Source organism: Stomoxys calcitrans, chromosome 4, assembly GCF_963082655.1.
Source record: "Stomoxys calcitrans chromosome 4, idStoCalc2.1, whole genome shotgun sequence".
NCBI lineage: Eukaryota > Metazoa > Arthropoda > Insecta > Diptera > Muscidae > Stomoxys > Stomoxys calcitrans.
In genome coordinates, this window is record NC_081555.1 from 32,478,373 (window position 1) to 32,501,760 (window position 23,388).

A 23,388-nucleotide genomic window follows, 5' to 3' on the forward strand; every position below is an offset into this window, starting at 1 on the left:
AGGTTGAACAGTGCCGGAGATTTCACCCCACCTTGGGGAACTCTGTGTTTCACTCTACGGTGCTTCGACCTAATTCGCGACCCAACGTTTCAAGCCTGGCTGGAGGGACGTATTGGTGATGTCCTCAAATAATTTGGCATGGCTGACGGTGTCGAAGGCTTCGATAGGTCCAGTGCCACGAGGACCGTTCTATCACAAGCCACAGCAAATGTGTGCGGTGATGGCATGCAAAGCTATTATTCTGCTATGCAGTCTTCGAATAATCGTCCACATAAAGAAGCTCCAGCAAAGAAGTCTTTTGAAGGCAAACACGGTGGTACACGCAAACCGAGAAGACCAAAAGCCCGATGGAAAGATCAAGCTGTGGGAGACACCTCGAAACTTGGTGTCAGATATTTTAGAATGAGTGCAGAAGATCGAGGCGCTTGGAACGCTATTCTACGTTCGGCTAGTGGAAGAAATTTTCTGTCATAGCCAATTAAAGTAAAGTTAGTCTTCGAAATCCATGTTGATGCTCGGCGAATGGAAATTCTCCTTCGAGGCTCGGGAGGAGTAATGCCTCAAGCGTCTTTGCCACTGGTGAGAGAAGGGCGATGGGTCTGTACGACTCCCCTAAATTCGGGTCCTTTCCAGGCTTCAGTAGCGGGATCACTCTGCCCATTTTCCAGACAATGGGGAGTTATAAAAGTGTTCAGAGACAGGTTGAGGACAGTGGTCAGGTACTCAACTCCAGGTAAATCCAGATTCTTCAGCATCAATGTAGAGATTCCGTCGGGGCCCAGCGCCCTGGATGACTTGGCGCCACGGATGACATTCGTAACTTCGCCCACGGTAAATTGTGGTGGCTGTTCATCGGCTCGGTGACCACGGATACGTCTAATGGTTCTCCTACTAGCCCTGTCACTCTCAGGATGTACATTAAATTGACGGTTGAACAACCTGGTGCATCTTTTCCGATCAGTCTCGGTTACGTATCTGCGCCACGGTGGTCTTCAGATTAATTTGTAAAAGCGGAGCAAACCGGGAACACCACAAATATGTCTCAATGTACAACACCCTGCTACAACAACAACAACAACCACAAATATGTAGCAATGAATATAGAAATGGATATTGCAAATTGGAAATTTTGCCCCTGAACATTGCACTAAGGAACAGGGGCAAACTTCTCACATATCAATGAGTGCAGTCCGATTCAAGTTTTAAGCTCAATGATAAGGGGCCTCCTTTTTATAGCCGAGTCCGAACGGCGTACCGCAGTGTGACACCTCTTTGGAGAGAAGTTTTACATGGCATAGTACCTCACAAATGTTGCCTGCATTAGGAGGGGAAACCACCGTTGAAAATTTTTTTCTAATGGTCTCGCCAGGATTCAAACCCAGGCGTTCAGCGTCATAGGCGGACATGCTAACCTCTGCGCTACGGTGGCCTCCAAATGGAGAAATGGATATTATGTACATTTAAACAATTCAGAGGCTAGATGGACTTGAAGATATAAAGCTAGAATGATTGGTTAATTGAAATTTAAAGATCTTTATAGCCCTAAGAGTGAACAAAAGAACAGTAAAGAAGTTACTCGTATATTTTCTATATTTCTACAAGCAAGACATATATTGTTAAGCAAATTCTTTTCTTACCACATTATAAACATAAATCGATCTACTGTATAGTGTGACTTGCGTTGATTCTGGTGCATCACTACTAAATGAACTACTAAATTTCATTAAATTATTATGGTTTGTCCAAATTAAATGTTCCAAAGTTTTGCACTGAGCACTTCCACAAAACCACAAATGGCTGACAATGCAATTCCAACTGAAAAAAAAAATCCAAGAAAAAATTACTGTGAATGAAAAATGGCAATAAATCATTTAAATTTAAATAAGTAAGAGCGTGCTAAGTTCGGCCGGGCCGAATCTTATATACCATCCACCATGGTCGCATCTGTCGAGTTCTTTGCGCCAAACAAAGTATAATGAATAAGGACGGAGGAGCAGCTACATCAAGTTATAGTCCGATTCGGGACTCAAGAAGCGAAATCGGGAGATCGGTTTATATGGGAGCTGTATCAAGCTATAGATCGATTCTGACCATATTTCACACGTATGTTGAAAGCCATGGGAGGTGCCGTGGTACAAAATTTGTGCCAAATCGTATGAGAATTGCGCTCTCTAGAGGTTTAAGAAGTCACGACCCAAGATCGGTTTATATGGCAGCTATATCAGGTTATGGACCGATTAGGAACATACTTCGCACAGTTGTTGGAAGTTATATCAAAACACTATGTGCAAAATTTCATTCCAATCGGATAAGAATTGCGCACTCTAGAGGCTCAAGAAGTCAAGACCCAAGATCGGTTTATTTGGCAGCTATATCAGGTTATGGACCGATTAGGAACATACTTCGCACAGTTGTTGGAAGTGATATCAAAACACTATGTGCAAAATTTCAGTCATATCGGACGAGAATTGCGCCCTCTAGAGGCTCAAGAAGTCAAGACCCTACATCAGGTTAAGGACCGATTAGGACCATACTTCGCATAGTTGTTGGCAGTTATATCAAAACACTATGTGCAAAATTTCAGTCAAATCGGACGAGAATTGCGCACTCTAGAGAAAGTCACTTATTGGAAATCATAACAAAACACGTCGTGCAAAATTTCATTCTAATCGGACGAGAATTGCGCCCTCTAGAGGCTCAAGAAATCAAGACCCAAGATCGGTTTATATAGCAGCTATATCAGGTTATGGACCGATTTGAACCATACTGGGCACAGTTGTTGAATATCATAGCAAAACACGTCGTGCAAAATTTCATCCCAATCGGATAAGAATTGCGCACTCTAGAGGCTCAAGAAGTCAAGACCCAAGATCGCTTTATATGGCAGCTATATCAAAACATGGATCGATATGACCCATTTACAATGCCAACCGACCTACACTAATAAGAAGTATTTGTGCAAAATTTCAAGCGGCTAGCTTTACTGCTTCCGAAGTTAGCGTGCTTTCGACAGATAGACGGACGGACGGACAGACGGACGGACATGGATAGATCGACATAAAATGTCGCGACGATCAAGAATATATATACTTTATGGGGTCTCAGACGATTATTTCGAGTAGTTACAAACAGAATGACGAAATTAGTATACCCCCCATCCTATGGTGTAGGGTATAAAAATAATCTAAAAATTGAGTAGGATTTTTAATTAATTGTATGTGATTGACCAGCGTTCCAGCAGTCTTCTCCTTTCTTCATAACAAATATCACTACTAAGCTGTCGTTAGAGAAATTAGCAAAGTTTCTTCGACCAACAATGCTTTTATTCGCCTTAGTACTTTTGGGAACAGGATGATCAACAGGTGACTACAGTCTTGTGGAGGATATTGAAAGAAACCTTTGGACAGAGCAGAGGTGTTTTCTTTTCGCTGCCCTAGGAAAAAAAAATATCTGTATCTCGAAATAGGTACCACCCCTTACGCATAAATTTTAAAACCTTTCGGGAGTAGGCTCAAAATGGACTCCAAAGGCCCAACAGCTGCTGTGGTGGCATCGGATCTTAGCATGTTGTCCGCCGTTTCTACAGGTTTGGGTGCCTTAGCACCTATAGTCGAGAGAAAAGCTTTAAGCGGACAACCAGTCGTCAGACTAACACATGAGGAAGAGACCGAAAAACCAGAGGGATGCCCAATTCGTCCCCAACCTTTAAGTAAAGGTGGTGTTTCCGATTCAGACAACGACGGAGTCAATGAAACACTTATTGTAGGCGAATCGCGAGATAAGGACAACGAGATGAAGGCAGTAGTGAGCGAGGACTTTGCTAAGCTCATAAGAAAACCGAGAAAGCAATCCGAGGCACGACGAAGAAGACTGAGGGGTTTTCACCGGCAGCGTAATCGGGTGAAAGTGAGTGCAGGATGCTGGAAGGGATAGAACTGACATTCAGAGAACTTCAAAGGAAGCTGGAAAGGGAATCAGATCTTCCAAGGAGCATAACAATGCTAAAACGCTGACAAAGAGCTCGTCGATCTCAAATACACTGAGAAGAACAAGCCAGAACCTCCCGCAATGGAGACTCCAAAGAATCTCATGCGGAGGGAGACAAAATAGAAATATGAACGAAGCAAGCACACACGGCAGGGACGATAAATGAGGTTGCGAAATGGTATTGAAAACAAGTTAAGAAGGTACTTTTTGTGGTCAAAAGGTACCATTTTCTACTGTTTATAGCCGTTACTTCCTCTCACAATTTAAACAAATTCGTTCAAAGACATAACAGTGGGGAGGACATGTAAAAAGTACTGTATGCAGGCCATTTCGCTCGAATATAATGCCAGTATACTTTGGCCACGAAAATTCCTTTACAGAACAGTGGGAATACTTCACTCAAGTCTATAAGTGCAGTCTGATTCAAGTTTTCAGTTTTTTGATAAGGGACTTCCTTGTTATGACTGAGTCGCCAGTCGGAATTTAGGTAATTTTACCCGTTGAAGGCATATACAGCGTAGTTTCCATTAATCACTTTTAAATAAGGAAAAATTAGTTACATTAGCCCATTCTACAAGGTCACCAATGATCCCGACTTCGATACGCAAGTTCCAGGTATTTTCTACCCAGGCTCACTTTCCGATAAGGCCACCATATACTTGACCAATTTCTTAATTAGCCATTTTGAGCGCATGAAGGGTTCATTCATTCGATTTCCATGAAAGGCTCATAGAGAATGCATACAATAATAATTGGCTAACCTCGAAAAAGTACCAAATGACTCGCAGGGGTACGTACCGTTGTACTTATGATGTTTAAAAAGTATCAAAAAAAAATTACCAAAGTATCAAAATTATCATTGGAAGCATGTCCAAAATTATCATTGGAGCATGTCCGCCTATGACGCTGAACGTCTGGATTCGAATCCTGGCGAGACCAGCAGAAAAAATTTTCAGCGGTGGTTTTCCCCTCCTAATGCTGGCAACATTTGTGAGGTACTATGCCATGTAAAACTTCTCTCCAAAGAGGTGTGGCACTGCGGCACGCCGTTCGAACTCGGCTATAAAAAGGAGGCCCCTTGCCATTGAGGTTAAACTTACATCGGACTGCACTCATTGACATTTAAGAAGTTTGCCCATGTTCCTTAATGGAATGTTCATGGGCAAAATTTGCATTTTGCATCAAAATTATCATCCATGGCACACGGCCCCATCCAGTCTTCATGGAGCACTGTGACTTCCAAAAGGACGCCACAGCCTTCACGGAAGGGGAAGATGGTTGCTGAAAATGGTAAGGAGCCGCCCTCTTATGCCAAAATGGCTATGCAGCACAACAGAGATGAACTGACTTATACAGTCATCGCTATCGGCAGTGCATCCGTTAGCATTCCACCAGATCATCTGTCCCAAGTGGAGGATCTGATTAACAAGCGGATTTTCAAACATATGTGGAACTCTGAAGAGAGTCCACCCATACAGATGATGAGCTGCGAGTATAAAGAGGACATCTTTACGCAGCACTTTTCGTCAGCAGCATGTATTGATACCGCCAAAAAGCTCGTCGGAAGTATCAACGCTGTCTGGGGCGCAAAGCCCGGCCCGGTGAGACAGATGGACATCGCGCAGCCCGCATAGACAACGGTCATCATCAAGGATTGGGGCGGCAATTTGACGACGGAATAATGACGTTGATCGAAGGTTTATAATTACGGAATTTATGGTGAAGGAATCCTTATTTCCGGCGTTACTACAGAAGGATGCCTAAGACTTGCATATACCTCGACTTGCACCCTAAGACTTGCATATACCTCGAAAGCCAGGCAGGAGGCAAGGGTGGTATTTATACCCAAGCCAGGCTAGGCATGTTATGCGACTCCAAAGGCCTACAGATCTATAGCCCTTACGTCATTTCTACTCAAAACCATGAACGTATTGTGGATACCGTGATAAAGAGTAGGACATCCAGCGAAATGCTTGAATAAAAACAACATGTCTATGTCAAGGGAAGGTTGGTGGAGACTGCACTGAACGAGGTTGTGCATAAAATAGAATAATCCTTCGATGCCAAGACGGACATTGGCGGTATGTATTGACATCGAGAGGGCTTTTAACAATGTGCGGATCGACACATTGATCCAATCATTCAATTTGCAATTTGACGACGGAATAATGACGTTGATCGAAGGTTTATAATTACGGAATTTATGGTGGAGGAATCCTTAAGGAGCTTCAAACCATTTAAGTCACCCGGACCTGATGGAATATTTCCTTCGATACTACAGAAGGATGGCGACTATCTGGCGCCCCATCTGACAACTATTTTCACAGCCTGCTGCCTAAGAGTTGCATGTACCTCGAAAGATTGGCAGAAAGCAAGAGTGGTATTTATACCCAAGCCAGGCTAGGCATGTTATGCGACTCGAAAGGCCTACAGATCTATAAGCCTTACGTCCAAAACCATGAAACGTATTGTGGATACCGTGATAGAGAGTAGGACATCTAGCGAAATGCTCAAATACAAACAGAATGCCTTTGTCGAGGGAAGGGAAGGGGTGGAGACTGTCTTGCACGAGGTTGTGCATAAAATAGAAGTAACCTTCGATGCCAAGACGTACACATTGGCGGTATGTATTGACATCGAGGGGACTTTTAACAATGTGCGGATCGACACATTGATCATATCCTTAGACCAGAACCGGATCCTTAGAGACTGGGGATAGCTTGTGGGTCTCGTAACATAAATATAGGGAAGAAAATGGCTTAGGGCATGCCACGGGGGGCATTTTATCGCCACTCCAATGGGTGACAACCATAAATAACCTATTACGGAAGCTGACTGAGGAGGGATTTAAACCCGTGAAGTGGTGTGGTGTTAACACGAGGAAGTCGAGTGTGAATATCTTTACAGACAGTAAACTGGCAATAAGGGTAACAACAACCAGGATGGTAAGATCACAAACAGTTCTGGAGTATAAGAAGGGGATAAACGCCTTCTCGGGGGATGGCACGATTCGAATTGTTTGGGTGCCGGGCCAAAGCGGAGTAAGAAGAATGAAAGAGCAGACGATTTGGCAGTAAAGGACTGCCACCAATAAAATTGGTTAACCCAAAGTCTTTCGGCGCGACGCAGTCCAAGCTAAGTACGTGGATGACGAACGCGCATGTGGAACAGCGAAACGGTCAGTAGGACGACGAAAATGGGGAGATCCGGATCATGAGAAGACGAGGATATAACTGAAAGGAAGTAAGAAGAGTGTCAGTAAAGCCTTCGGTATCATAACAGGACACATAGGACGAGCCCACTTGAGCCAAATCGGTGCGGTAAGTGATGGCGTGTGTATGGCATGTGGAGACGATGATGAAACGTTGGACCATTTCTTATGTCATTGCTTGGCTCTCGCTGCTTACAGACACCGGCACTTAGATAGTGACACAATACGAGGCACCAAACGACTTAGGGGCGTGGTATGAAAAACAATTACGAATTTTATTAGAAGCAGTTTCGGCGCGACTGTGTCTGAGTTAAGTACGTGGGTGACGAACGCGCATGTGGGACATCGAGACGGTCGGTAGGACGACAAAAATGGGGAGAAGCGGATCATGAGAAGACCAGGATATAACTGAAAGGAAGTAAGAAGAATGTCAGTAAAGTCTTCGGTATCATAACAGGACACATAGGACTTCGAGCCCACTTGTGCCAAATCGGTGCGGTAAGTGATAGCGTGTGTATGGCATGTGGAGATGGCGATGAGACGTTGGAGCATTTCCTATGTCATTACCCGGCTTTCGCTGCTTACAGACACCGGTACTTAGGTAGGGACACAATACGAGGCACCAAACGACTTAGGGGCTTAGTATGTAAAACAATTTCCAATTTTTTTAGAAGCACAAAATTCCCGACTTAGGTTTTCTTTATCGAGGTTACTTTTTATAAGCCGATTACTGGCTTAGGCTTATGTCCATAGTGATATGGGACGTATTAATATCCGCACCCTCTTTTCAATCTAACATTACCTAACCTTACCACATTTAGAAGCCTCTGCGCGAGATAGTTCTGGGCACCACATAGGCTGGAATATTTAGGTCCGATCTGTGTGGTGTTCATAGCTGTCAAGAGAAGCTAAGCTGCGAGCTATCGGGCGCGTCCCCAGGTTCAGAGTAACTGCGACGGGTGTCGCGGAGTTGCTGCGACGGTTACGGAGTAGCTGCGAAGGAAGTCGCAGACATTCAGTGTTATCGAGGGGAGAGCCTCAGTAAGTGGCCGGACGGTATCGTCTCTTGCACAAATACTGAGTGCCTATGATGCTCGATATGACAAGATGAGTTATTGGCGCCTATAAATAACCCATGGCCACCCTGTTCCCGCCACGATCGGTCCGTTGGACCGGAACAAGCTTCCTCATCTACAGGAGCATGACGAGGATCGCCAACTACACATGCAAATGTGGGTAGAACAACAATACAACACAACATTTAGAAGCGTATGAAAAAGGCTCAAAGATCTTGGTCACATGTCACACGAGCTATAGGCTCAAAATGGGCCACTGAATTCCAAGACCCTCTACTGGTTCTACGAAAATGTGATCAAGCTCATACTGGCATAGGCATCGGTAGTTTGGTGAAGCGCAATGAAGAGAATATGCAATGCATATTTGTTGAATTAAGACCCCTAGATACACAGATAAAGTATGAGCCTAAGAGAGACCAAAAGCTATATAAAATGGGTTGAATGTAAGAGCAGATCGACTCATCGTTTGATAATCGATTTGACCATAAGGAAAAAGAATTTAACTGCAGACGTAATTGAGTTCGTGTTTGAACAGAAGTGGGGGTGGACACTCCAGCACAAACACCGTTAGCTTTTGCTTTATGGATGGCTGGAAACTAGGGGAGAAAACTGATTTTGGGTTTCTATATTGTAAATATAAAGACCGCGATCTTCTATAGCTTGCTTGCTTTAGGTCCTTCCATTTTCAACAGCTTCTCTGTTATTACAACAAACTTTTTTTGGTGTTTTAACTTACAAATTCCTCTGGGACCTTTTATTATCTAATGACTATTGGTCTGATAACAATCACAAAAACCTTTTCGAATTGCAAAACGACGTTAAACATTTACAACACAATCCACAATCATTTCGGTGCGGGCTCACAGTTGTGATTGGGGAAATCAAAGAAACGTTTGACTACGCTTATCTTGGTAAACGAGACACCCTTTGTGACGCTTATCTTGATAAACGACATGACATATGCGAGGGACAACAAAAATCTAAGGGGTGATCTGAACTTAATCTGAGGGAATATAAAAAGAACATCATTAAGGCCTTTGGCGTCAACACGCTCCTAACAAGGTTATGTGCCTCAAGGGCGAAAAAACAAAGAACCTAAAGGAATAGAATGTGAAAAGCACAACATTTTTACCAGTGTTGACGTTGTTGGTAGATTCCTACCAAAATTGACAGGTTTTCATTCTCTTGGTAGGTTGGTAACCTCACCTCAATTTTTGTTAAGTTTTTCCAACCTGTAAATGCCATGTTAATTAATAAAACTCGCCGGAAATAACCCAAAATTATTTTACTTCTTATCCTTTTTGTCTATTTGTTAAAAGTCCAGAATAAAACTATGGATGTCGAGGGGCCAAATACTGTTTCAACTGCTTCCAATTTCAGAAACAAAACGTTGGCTGTAACTGGAACGAGTATTAAGGGATCTCTTCCAAAATTCCTTGTCAGAAATGCGGCTTTTGTGCGTTCAGCGCTTTCAATCGGAAAACAGGGGTATGTGGCAGTTGCTATATGATCAGATCTGGCCCATACTCACTGCAACGGCAAAATTGGGAAACAAAAGCGCATTTCTGGGCTCAAACCCTTAATTCGGAAGATCGCTTTATCCAAACTCGGCACGATTGCTTATTGAAATCGGGGCATAAATACAAATTAAATGAACTCTAGATTTCTTGTTGGGCACTCGGTATAAAGGCAACTATATCAAGATGTAAGTTATCTTTGAACTTTAAGCTGTAGAGTGATTTCAACAAACAGACGGACGGATATGTCTACATCGGCTATGAATATAACGACTCTTGTCATGTATACTTTGTAGGGTTGAAAATGTGTAATTTGATGTGTAGCAAATGGAATTGCAAAATGGCCAACCCTTCGGTGGTGGATGGAAAAACATATACCGCATTTTTGGCCTGTAGAACATTCGGTGGGTTTTGGTAGAATTTTTCTTAAATTTTGGTAGGAAATAGTTTTCTTGAGTAGCAACACTGTTTCTGACATAGGTTTTTGAGGTTTCTTTTTAGAATTGGTAGAGCGCACAACATGGGAACACAACCTTAAATTTTTCTCCATTTATTATTATTTTTATTTTATTTTTAAGAAAATTATCTAACTTACTTGCCAGTAACACCATAGCATTAGCCATTCCATTGAAGGTAACTGGATAAACCGTATACAAGTTCTGACACTCTGGTTTCTTTGGCTGCCTTTCAATTAACAAACGCTTGACAAGGCCAGATTCTTTCATGCGTACCATTCTAAAAAAAATTAAAAATCAAAACATATTTATAAAGTTATTTAAATTAAAAAGTGAGTATTATTTCAGTTGGTTAGGCTCCAAATTACAAAATTATTTCAAATACTAGTTGTAAAAATTGGTTTAAGTTCGATCAGGAGTTTTTCTAAACACATATGGTCAACTTAAATACCAAAACAACATTTACCACGAATTCTGAATCTTCCGGGAGGAGCTGAAATTTGTTTGCCTTCAAAAGAGTAAACACTGTGAGTCTAGTTTTCGGCTTTCGTTGAATATGAAATGATTTAATGGTACTAGGTGACGTATGATTTACTTACTCTTGAACACTGACAGCACTCATACGCACCATTGAACACGGAACAAAACTACTAATGACTGTTACATTTTTTATACACACCACCGAAGGATGGGGTTATATTCATTTCGTCATTCCGTTTGCAACACTTCGAAATATCCATTTCCGACCCTATAAAGTATATATATTCTTGATCAGCGTAAAAATCTAAGACGATCTAGACATGTCCGTCCGCCTGTCTATCTGTCTGTTGAAATCACTCTATAGTATTTAAAAATAGAGATATTGAGCTGAAATTTTGCACAGATTCTTTTTTTGACCATAGGCAGGTTAAGTTAGCAGATGGGCTATGTCGGACTATATGTTAATATAACCCCAATATAGACCGATCCCCCGATTTAGGGTCTTGGGCCCATAAAAGCCACATTTATTATCCAATTTCGCTGAAATTTGGGACAGTGAGTTGTGTTAGGCCCCTTGACATCCTTCTGCAATTTGACCCAGATAGGTCCAGATTTGGATATAGCTGCTATATAGACCGATCCGCCGATTTAAGATCTTAAGCCGATAAAAGCCACATTAATTATCCGATTTCGTTGCAATTTGGGACAGTGAGTTGTGTTAGGCCCCTCGACATTTTTCTGCAATTTGGCCCAGATCGGTTAAGATTTGGATATAGCTGCCATATAGACCGATTTCTAGATTTAAGGTTTTGGGCCCATAAAAGGCGCATTTATTGTCCGATGTCGCCGAAATTTGGGACAGGGAGTAGTGTTAGGCCCCTCGACATCCCTCTATGATTTGGCCCAGAACGGTTCAGATTTGGATATACCTGCCATATAGACATATCTCTCGATTTAAGGTTTTAGGCCCATAAAAGGCCCATTTATAGTCCGATATCGACGAAATTAGGGACAGTGAGTTGTGTTTGGCCCATCGACATCTTTCTGAAATTTGGCCTAAATCGGTCCAGATTTGGAAATAGCTGCCATATAGACCGATCTCACGATTTACGGTCTTGAGCCCATAAAAGGCGCATTTATTATCCGATTTCGCGAAAATTTGGGACAGTGAGTTGTGTTAGACCCTTCGACATCCTTCTTCAATTTGGGTCAGATCGGTTCAGATTTGGATATAGCTGCCATATAGACCGATCCGCCGATTTAAGAATTTAGGCCCATAAAAGGCGCATTTACCGCCCGATGTCAACGAAATTTGGCACAGTGAGTTGTGTTAGGTCCCTCGACATCTATCCGCAATTTGGCCCAGATCGGTTCAGATTTGGATATAGCTGCCATATAGACCGATCTCTCGATTTAAGGTCAGGGGGCCATAAAAAGCACATTTATAATCGGATTTCGCTGAAATTTGACACAGTGACTTATGTTAGGCTTTTCGACATCCGTGTCGTATATGGTTCAGATCGGTATTTATTTGGATATAGCTACCAAAAAGACCAATATTTTGCTCTACAAATTTGAACAATGACTTGTATTTTATTAGACCACTTAATGTCCTTGCCGAATTTGGTACAAATCGAACCATATTTCGATATAGCTGCTATGGGGGCATAAATTATGCATTTTTCACCTAATTATGACGAAAGGTGGTTTAAATATATACCCGAGGTGGTGGGTATCCAAAGTTCGGCCCGGGCGAACTTAACGCCTTTTTGCTTGTTCTGGCATAAAAAGGCGTAAAAAGAAGCATCAAAGCATGACCCTTCGCAAACTTGCGTAACATTTTAAAAGTTTTTTGCTATGATATTTTTTTATGGCATTTCTATATTTCGAAGGTTAGCACGTCCTCCCCTGACGCTAAACGCCTGGGTTCGTATCCTGGCGTGAACATCAGAAAAAAATTGTCAGCGGTGTTTATTCCCTCCTAATGCTGGCAACATTTGTGAGGTACTATGCCATGTAAAAACTTTTCCCCAAAGAGGTGTCGCACTTCGGCACACCGTTCAGACTCGGCTATAAAAAGGAGGCCCTTTATCGTTGAGCTTAAAATTTGAATCGGACAACACTCAGTGATATGTGAGAAGTTGACCCCAGTTCCCTAGTGGGAAATTTGCATTTGCATCTTTAACTATAATATACTATTTTATAAAATTCTATAGTTTTTTTATAAATAGTTTTTATAATTTGTGAAAATATGCTTTCCCAAGTCTACTCACATTATACGTAACAGTTCGGTATAAATGCTATTTTTATGAACCACCGAGTTAATCAGTTCCGTTTCAATGAGACCATGAACAACACGTAAATCGCAGATTTCAGTGACATCGAATTGTTTTGCGATTTCCGGATAAGCATCAACAAGTTCACAATGAAAAGCAAATTCGCCACGTCTCATATATGGCAAAGCATTTTTCAGCTGCGTATAGAGCGGAAGCCCATTTCTATCAATTTTGGGCAAAATTTTGGTTTCCAAAAGTTTATTAGCTATAGGCACTTTTCTGTCCTGGAAAAGAAAAAAATTTATAAAAATATAAATAAGGATATAAAAAACATTATTTTATCAATATGGACTTAAGGCATGCTTAGGGCAAAAGTCAGTTATGTTGACTTTAAATACTAAAATTAAATTCCAATACTAAAACTTACATGAAATAGAACTTTATAATATCCTATATCTTCAAACGAAACCTGCAGTTTACTGGTAATTAGCTCCTCAACAGTTGAGGGTCCCTGATTGGTATTACTCAAAAGACCCCCTACCACTGATGAAGTATAAAAGTTGTAGAGAATCAATGAAAATAGAAAGGTAGTTAAGGCAATCACTCGCGTAGACACTGCCCTCGGGGAGGTTTCCAAACCTTGTTGACAAAACACACCAACAACATTGACAGGAATTATAATAAATGTTCCAATATTAAGCCTAGAATGGCTCCATTCAATTCGTATCCACATGACAGTAATAACCACTGCAACAACCGTTGTCACTATCCACACATACATTTCAAAGGGTGCTAGGAAGTTGCCTTTTGAATTTCTCACCAATAAATTTGGTGTAAGGCGATACAGAAAGGCCGATTCAAATTTCCAGCCTTGATGAATAATATCGAGTTCTGAGTAACGATTTAGTCGATTATACGATGCCGATGCTCCAATGTCCACTTCTTTGCGGCTCATTATTCCTATGTAACCCAGACGAAATGAAGTGTTACCCAGTCTTCCAGCCCAACCACGAGCATTACGTTAAGTAAGGGAAAAATTTAATCTATCTCGAATAATTTCCAGCAAGGCAAAATGATATTTGCTAAAAGATGTAATGCCATCTTCCTTCTTTATGCCCGACAACAATTTTTCTATTTGATGCTTATCGCTAATATTGTCACGATCGATCTGGAAAATGGAAAAACGTCATAAAAAATCAGTCTCTGGAGATGGTTAGGTTAGGTTAGGTTAGGTTAACCCAGGTTAGGTTAACCTAGGTTAGGTTAACCTAGGTTAGGTTAACCTAGGTTAGGTTTACCTAGGTTAGGTTAACCTAGGTTAGGTTAACCTAGGTTAGGTTAACCTAGGTTAGGTTAACCTAGGTTAGGTTAGGTTGAATGGGTCGCTCACCAAAAGTGAGTTCACTCGGAGGCCAGTTTGGCCCATTGTGGTACCCTAGAGAGAGAAAGGGAAGGAAAAGGATAATGTGAGACCTCGTACTATACAGGAGTAAAAAGAAAAAGACGGTAGGAGTGGAGAAACCCGAGCGCGAGGTGAAGAACCGCCCTTCCCTACGCAAGCACGGACCCGGAGCCTGTGTCATCCCCCCGTCGGAACCATCCTATTCCCTCAACAAATCTCAGGAGAGATACCAGAGATACATTCTCATACCAGAGATACATTCGCAGGAACAAAGCAAGTGCTCAATAGTCTCCTCCTCATCCTCATCGAGGCAACTCCTACAGAAGTCATTGTGCGTTATCCCCATGCGCGCGCCATGCAGCCTTTGGCACAGTGTCCGTTTATGACCCCGGTCAAAGTACTCATCGACCACTTATCGAACGCTAGCAATTCCCTCGTCCTCCTCCGGTCGATGACCGGCCATAGCGTCTTCGCAGTCCGGCAAGCACCCACCGATTCCCACCCCGCCACCTACACCGCCCTGGCCATTCCCTCTACTGTGTTCAGTAGCTCGACAAATGGCACGTAGGCAAGACCAATGACTGGTCCGCCCGGCGGAGACGAACCCTTCCTGGCGCACTCGTCCGCCCTCTCATTTCCTGGAATCCCCTCATGCACAGGAACCCATGTCAGCGTCATATCGTGGGCCCGGATCCTATCCTGGGATTCCAAACAGTCCGCTACGCATCTCGACCTCACCATCCTCGCCCCAAGGCCTTGAGTGCCGCCATATTGTCCACACAAATTCTGAGTTTCGAGGGCGGTAAGCCCATTGCCAGAATTTCTCTTGCGGCTACTTCAATGCCACAGACCTCTGCCTGAAAGACCGTACATTCGTCCGGCAATCTCAGAGACATACTGATATTGAGTGCATCAGAGTAGACCCCCAATTCAGTCCCAGACTCCATCTTGGAGCCATCTGTGTAGTTCAAGGTCCCATCCTTCTCAAGCACAACATCCGCCCTCCATTCGTACCTCTCACGAAAACGAATAGCGAATGCCCTCACTCAAGTCGTCACTGGTGCCAGGTAGTCGGAGATCCTACACAGTCTACCCTCCGTATCCATAACACCCAAAATAGAACTGTGGCCGCAACGATCCTCCTTCAGCATGCCGAGCTCTCTCAGCCTAAGCGCGACCCTGGCAGCGCAATTCCAAATATAGGCCCCAAGGGGCTGCAAATCCAGCATCGCCTCCGGGTCTACCAACGGTGCGGATCTCAGCACCCCTTTAATCCCGACGCAGGCCAGTCTCTGGACCTTCTCGAACTCCTTCGCACGCGTCCTCTTCCCTACGGCGTTCCACCATTCCAATGCTCCATAGGCGAGTACTGGTCTCACGATGGCCGTATACATCCAATAAATCATCTTGGGAGTCACCCCCCCACTTCCTACCGAACATCCTCCTACAGGAGTAAAAAGCACACGGTGTTCCTCTTCCACGATAGTTTCGAATCGAGGATTATGCCTAGGAACTTCGCCTCCTTAGACAGCCGCAGGGTGACCCCTTCCAAGGACGGGAGTCTGAACTGCAGTATCTTATGTCTACGCGTAAAGAGCACCAGCTCCGTATTCCCTGGGTTGGTCCTCAACGCCTTTTCTGGTAGCCCATCGCGACAACCTCCTCAGTGACCCTTCCTTGATCTCGCTGATCGTCGACAGAAACTTGACTCGGACCAGCAGCACCACATCGTCCGCATAAGCGATATCCCTCGTGCCGTCCCCACCGAGATCCATCAGGATTTCATTAATCACGAGGTTCCACATTATCGGTGAGAACACACCACCTTGGGGCCTTCCTTTGGTCACCCGCCTTCTGACCACACAATCTCCCAGGTTTGCATTAATAATCCTGCCAAAATGCATATTATTTGTCCATTGGGAGAATCCCCGGGGAATCCCCGAGCGGTCCAGCCCATTCAATATCCAAGAAGGCCGCCAAAGTATAATCCTTCTGTCTGAGAGGCGTCCCGACCTCCTGTACCACCTCCTGGAGGGTCTCTACCATTGTGCTCTACTGAAGTTCTCCGGCGTCAGTCCCCCTCTAACCTTCAGGTCAATCAGTCTTTCCAGTGTTTTCAGCAAAAACGACGACAGACTAGTAGGCCTATAATCCTTCGTCGTACTGTGATTTATTCTTTCCGTCTTGGGGGGATAAAGACCACATTTACTTCCCTCCATGCCCTCGGTATGTGGGATCATGCCAAGCTCGCCCAGAAAATCTGCTTAAGCCATGGCAGGGTGACTCCAAGGGACTCCTGCAGCAGTGCCGGGATAATTCCGTCAGGACCGGCCGACTTAAATGGCCGGAAAGTGCGAACCGCCAATGCTATCTTCTCCTCGTCCACGATGTCCCTGATGAGATCATCCGTTAAGGCCACATGTATAGGTATAACGATAACCTGATCGCCAATCTTTTCCTGGCCGCCTGGGAAATGAGCCTCCATCAAGAGTTCCACCGTCTACTGCCCACTTTCAGTGTAAGTCCCGTCCTCCCTCCGAGAGCACTTCGCGCAACCTACATGCCTCACTAGTGCCTTCCAATTCCCCACAAAATTTCGCCCAGGAACTCCACTTCGACGTTCTCGTCCCCTTCATGAACTTGCCAAGGGCGTCACGATACTCGTCCCAGCCCTCTACCGTGTTCCCCCTCTTGACCTTGTTAAAAAGTCTTTTACTCTCCCTCCTGAGCACCTTCAGTTCCAATACTCGATACTCGCCCCAGCCCTCTACCGTGTTCCCCCTCTTGGCCTTGTTAAAAAGTCTTCTACTCTCCCTCCTGAGCACCTTCAGTTCCGGTGACCACCATGACTGGCTGGTTTTGCGTGGCGGTACTCTTTCGGAACATGCCTTAAAAAGGCCTCGTTCAGGCATCCTGTGACAAGATCGACTGCGGTCTTGTTCCCTTAGGTCCTCCGGAGGCCCCCAAGGGGGTCCCAATTTTTACATCTGTTCCCCGAACTTCTCCCGGTCGGTCCTTCACGGGTTGAAGTCTTTGGAGATAATTTCAATGAAATTTTGTCTAAAGAAAAAATGAAATTTTGTCTTTAGACAAAATTTCATGAAAATTTTGTCTTTAGAGAAAATTTCATGGAATTTTTGTCTTTAGAGAAAATTTCATGGAAATGTTGTCTTTAGAGAAAATTTCATGGAAATTTTGTCTTTAGAGAAAATTTCATGGAAATTTTGTCTTTAGAGAAAATTTCATGAAAATTTTGTCTTTAGGGAAAATTTTACTGAAATTTTGTCTTTAGGGAAAATTTTACTGAAATTTTGTCTTTAGGGAAAATTTCATGGAAATTTTGTCTTTAGGGAAAATTTCATGGAAATTTTGTCTTTAGGGAAAATTTCATGGAAATTTTGTCTTTAGAGAATATTTCATGGAAATTTTGTCTTTAGAGAATATTTCATAGAATTTTTGTCTTTAGAGAATATTTCATTGAATTTTTGTCTTTAGAGAATATGTCATGGAATTTTTGTCTTTAGAGAAAATTTCATGGAAATTTTTGTCTTTAGAGTACTTACAACTGTGGCGCCTCGTAAAACTAGTCCATTAAAATTCCCTCTATTAGAAATACTTCGCATTTGTTGCATATCGTTAATTAATCCAATATGTGTTGCATCATTATCTCCATGATAAACTGTAGCTATTGATACAATTTCCAAAGGGGCACCTAAATGACGACCTTTAGAGTGGCAATCTGATATTTGGTACATGCTTTCATTTGCAACCACATGCAGTAACTGAGCATTGGGACCGAAATATTTGATTTCAGGTGAAGTAAGGTATGGCAAACAAGCTCCATGTTCATCCCAAAGTATCCAATTGTATGTCGTATTAAAGAATGAATCAGCTGAAGCTGTTATTAGTAAGTTTTTGGCCGAGCTACATTTACAATCAACCAGTATGGATGTGTTGGCATGGGTTCTATGTGTTAACAAAGTGTCTAAATCATAGCGTGAATTTGGGTAAATAATTTCCAGAAATGAGTGAAAAGGAGACACATATTTGATGAAATTAATTGTATCTGAAATAATAAAAGAGAAATATATTTGTTTTGAATTGCAATTGTAATATAGGTATACTTCTTTCTGTATATATAGAAGAGATCTGAACCATATACGACACGGATGTCGAAAAGCCATCCTGTGTCGAATTTCCGTGAAATCGGATTATAAATGCGCCTTTTATGGGTCCAAGACTTTAAATCCAGAGATCGGTGTATATGGCAGCTATATCCAATTGTGAACCGATCTGGGCCAAATCAAAAAGGGATGTCGAAGGGCCTAACACAACTCACTGTCCCAAATTTCGGCGAAATCGGACAATAAATGAGCCTTTTATGGCCCCCAAAACCTTAAATCGAGAGATCGGTCTATATGGCAGCTATATCCAAATCTGGACCGATCTGAACCAAATTGAAGAGAATGCCGAAAAGCCTAACACAACTCACTGTCGCAAATTTCGGCGATATCGGACAATAAATGCGCCTTTTATGGGCCCAAAACCTTAAATCGAGATCGGTCTATATGGCAACTATATGCAAATCTTGATCTATCTAGGCCAAATTGCAGAAATATGTCGAGGGGCTTAACTTAACTCACTGTTCCAAATTTCGGCGACATCGAATAAGAAAAGCGCCTTTTATGGGTCCAAAACCTTAAATCGAGATATCGGTCTATATATGCAGCTATATGCAAATCTTGATCGATCTAGGCCAAATTGCAGAAATATGTCGAGGGGCTTAACTTAACTCACTGTCCCAAATTTCCGCGACATCGGACAATAAATGCGCCTTTTATGGGTCCAAAACCTTAAATCAAGAGATCGGTCTATATGGCAACTATATCCAAATCTGGACTGATCTGGGCCAAATTGAAGAAGGATTTCGAAGGGCCTAACACTACTCACTGTCCCAAAGTTCAGCAAAATCGGATAATAAATGTCGCTGTTATGATCCCAAGTTCTTAAATCGAGAGATTGGTATATATGGCAGCTATATCCAAATCTAAACCGATCGGGGCCAAATTGAAGATGGATGTCGATTGGCCTTAGACAACTCGCTGTCGCAAATTTCAGAAAAATTGGATACAAAATTTGGCTTTTATGGGCCTAAGGCCTAAAATCGGCGGATCGGTCTATATGGGGGCTATATCTACTTATGGACAAAAAAGAATCTGTGCAAAGTTACACCTCAATATCTCAATTTTTAAAGACTGTAGCGTGATTTCAACAGACAGACGGACGGACATGGCCAAATCGTCTTAGATTTTAACGCTGATCGAGAATATATGTACTTTATAGGATCGGAAATGGATATTTCGATGTGTTGCAAACGGAATGACAAAATGAATATAGCCCCATCCATCGGTGGTGGGTTAAAAAATTCTGTAAAATTTTTCCTAAATGGTTTTGTTAGAGAGCTCTTTTTGCGTACTTGTGAAAGCAGATGAGGCAGTGCTTGGAGTATTTGAGAGAAAGATTCTTCGTAAAAAATGGACCAGTTTGCGTTAATGGAGAATATAGGCGACGTATGAACCACGAGCTGTATGAGCGGTATGACGACGATATCATAGTTACACGCATCAAAATACGATGCACAAAAAGAAGCTCCAGCAAAGAAGTCTTTTGAAGGCAAACACGGGGGTACACGCAAACCGCGAAGACCAAAAGCTTGATGGAAAGATGAAGCGGTGGGAGACACCTCGAAACTTGGTGTCAGAGATTTTAGAATGGGCGCATTAGATTGAGGCGCTTGGGACGCTATTCTACATTCGGCTAGTGGAACAAATGTTCTGCCATAGCCAATTAAAGTAAGTAAGTATTTTCGCTACTCAAATTCATATTTTTTTAAATTAATTAAACATTTAATAAAGCCATTCAACTAAAATTTCAAATCACCCAATACTCTAATGTTTAACAGTAATTTTGTAATATCAAATTTTAAATAAAAAATCCAATTTTGTTTAATAAATAATTATCCATTATAAGTCATTGTTATTTAAATAAATTCATAAATTTTTGATTGATTCTCACTTACCATTAAATTGACAGGTGAATAGCAAAGTGTGTGCAGTTCGCAATTCATTGAAAATATAATTGAGCACTGCTTGTTGTAGTTTTTTATCCGCCTTTTGCGAAAATCCATTTAGCGAACATAAAAGGAGTAGCAAACAGGGCAAGTATAAATTCATTACTAAATGGCACAAGGCAAAAGTGACTCTTTATATATAACGAATTATTGGGTTGCCCAAAAAGTAATTGTCGGTAATATAGTAGCAATATAGTCGGCGTTGACAAATTTTTTCAACGGCTTGTGACTCTGTAATTGCGTTCTTTCTTCTGTCAGTTATCAGCTGTTACTTTTAGCTTGCTTTAGAAAAAAAGTGCTCGAAATTTTGTTTACATTTGTTTGTTTGGCGTCAATTTTAATATGGAGCCCACATGTATTGAAAGAAATTCATTTAACAAACCGAATCAACGCTTGTGATATGCACCTTAAACGCAATGAATTCGATCCGTTTTTAAAACGAATCATAACTGGAGATGAAAAATGGATTGTTTACAATAACGTTAGTCGAAAACGATCATGGTCCAAGCATGGTGAACCAGCTCAAACCACTTCAAAGACTGATATCCACCAAAAGAAGGTTATGCTGTCTGTTTGGTGGGATTGGAAGGGTGTGGTATATTGTGAGCTGCTTCCAAGGAACCAAACGATTAATTCGGATGTTTACTGTCAACAATTGGACAAATTGAATACAGCCATCAAGGAGAAGCGACCAGAATTGGTCAATCGTAAAGGTGTCATATTCCACCAGGACAACGCTAGACCGCACACATCTTTGGTCACTCGCCAAAAACTGAGTGAGCGTAGCTGGGAACTTTTGATGCATCCACCATATAGCCCTGACCTTGCACCATCAGACTACCATTTATTTCGATCTTTGCAGAACTCCTTAAATGGTAAAACTTTCGGCAATGAGAGGCTATAAAAACGCACTTGGTTCAGTTGTTTGCAGATAAAGGCCAGAAGTTCTATGAGCGTGGAATACTAAATTTGCCAGGAAGATGGCAAAAGGTTATCGAACAAAATAGCAATTATATATTTGATTAAAGTTCATTCTAATTTTTATTAAAAATGCATTTACTTTCTTTTAAAAAAACCGCAATTACTTTTTAGGCAACCCAATAACAATAAGGAAGTAATTAGTAATGCTTAACAGCTAAGCAAAGTTTTCTTTAAACAGCAGGGCATGAATGCTCACTGACTCAAAGAAGAACAATTTGAACTGTTGAAAGACTAGGTTAGGTCTAAGTAGCAGTCTGTCTTTCCGACTCACTTAGATGTTTTCGTCTATTGTCATAGACTAGAACAGGAATAGGAAGAAACCTTCTAGTTCCTACCGTTGAACCATCCAGATCGCTTTAAAAAGCCCACCAACTGGCTGGAATGTTCACATCCGCTAAATCAGACAAGTTCTCAAAGAAATGAGCATCTAAAGTGCGACTCCTTCTGACTGCCAGGGAGGGACACACACAGCTGATGTTCTACAGTATCTTCTTCCTCGACGTCTTCACAGCTTCTGCAAAAGTGTTTACTTGCAACCTTCAGTCTGTTGGCATGTTTTCCGATCATGACGTCTCGCAAGCTCGTCTACTGTACAATTCGCTGGGATATCTCTGTGGAACTGTTCAGCTATCTCGTTGTTTTAATGACTGCCTGGCTTTCTTAGAAGATATTTATGCCAGTCGTTGTTCTAACGTTATACCTTAGCTATTCCACCCCTTCTTTAATTGCAAGGATCTCCGCTTGATACACACTACAGTGGTGGGGTAACCTTCTCGATATGACCAGTCCTAGTTCTTCAGAGTACACTTCAAAGCCCGCCTGGTCGTCTATTTTGGAACCATCCGTAATTACTTCCTTATTGTTATCCGTATATGTAACTTCTATGACCACGTGTATCGTATTTTCAATCGGTGCTATCAAAAATAGTGGAACAGTACTTATTATCAAAAAGTGGCCCAGGCAATGTGTAATCCACACTACCATCTCATTATTTTCCCCACATGCTACCCCTTACCGCACCGATTTTGCATAAGTGTCCCGTTACGATACCAAAAGCTATACTGACCTCCTTCTTACTTCCTTTCAGTAATAGCCTCGTTCTCTCAATATCCAGATCACCCCATAGGATTTTCGCCGTCCTATCGACTGTTTCGCGTTCGTCGCACACGCCCTTAACTCGGACTACATCGACACGAAAGATTTCAGGTTAATCAAGTTTATTTGCGGTAGTCCTCTGGCCTCCACAGCCAAATCGTCCGCCCTTTCATTCCCCCTTACTCTGTTTTGACCCGGCACTCAAACGATGCGGATTTTGCCATCCTCAGAGAAGGGGTTTATTCTCCTTCTTACACTGCAAGACTGTTCCGGACCTTACCATCCTGGTTGTTATTGCCCTTATGACCAGTTTACTGTCCGTGAAGATGTTAACACTCGATGTCCTCGCATTAACCCCACACTACCTCACGCATTCCGTGATCGCCCGGGTCTCCGCCTGCAGGACAGTATTATGGTCAGGCAGTCTAAAACCGATCTCAGTCCTTTCATTCCCCCTTACTCCGTTATGGCCCGGCAATCAAACGATGCTGATCGTGCCATCCTCAGAGAAGGCGTTAATTTCCTTCTTACATTTCAAGACTATTCGTGATCTTACCGTCCTGGCTGTTATTGTCCTTATGGCCTGTTTTCTTTCCTTAAAGATGTTCACACTCGACGTCCTCGCGTAAGCACCACACCACCTCACGCGTTCCTTGATCGTCCGGATCTCCACCTGCAGTACCGTATTATGGTCAGGCAGTCTAAAACAGATCTCGGTCCCTGGGTTCTCAATGTATACACCCATGCTCATTCTGTACTCTAGCTTTGACCCATCCGT

The 23,388-nt window shown here is 42.5% G+C and overlaps 1 protein-coding gene across 1 annotated transcript; it reads right to left on the minus strand.

Moving 5' to 3' along the window:
- Positions 1 to 1,645: 1,645 nt before the first annotated feature.
- Positions 1,646 to 20,637, minus strand: LOC106084519 (ionotropic receptor 75a). The gene is given in 6 exon segments (XM_013248251.2): positions 1,646 to 1,815; positions 10,387 to 10,526; positions 13,000 to 13,286; positions 13,430 to 14,170; positions 17,968 to 18,470; positions 20,484 to 20,637. Coding segments are annotated over 6 exon segments (1,893 nt in total). The 3' UTR covers positions 1,646 to 1,747.
- Between the last annotated feature and the right edge of the window lie 2,751 nt (positions 20,638 to 23,388).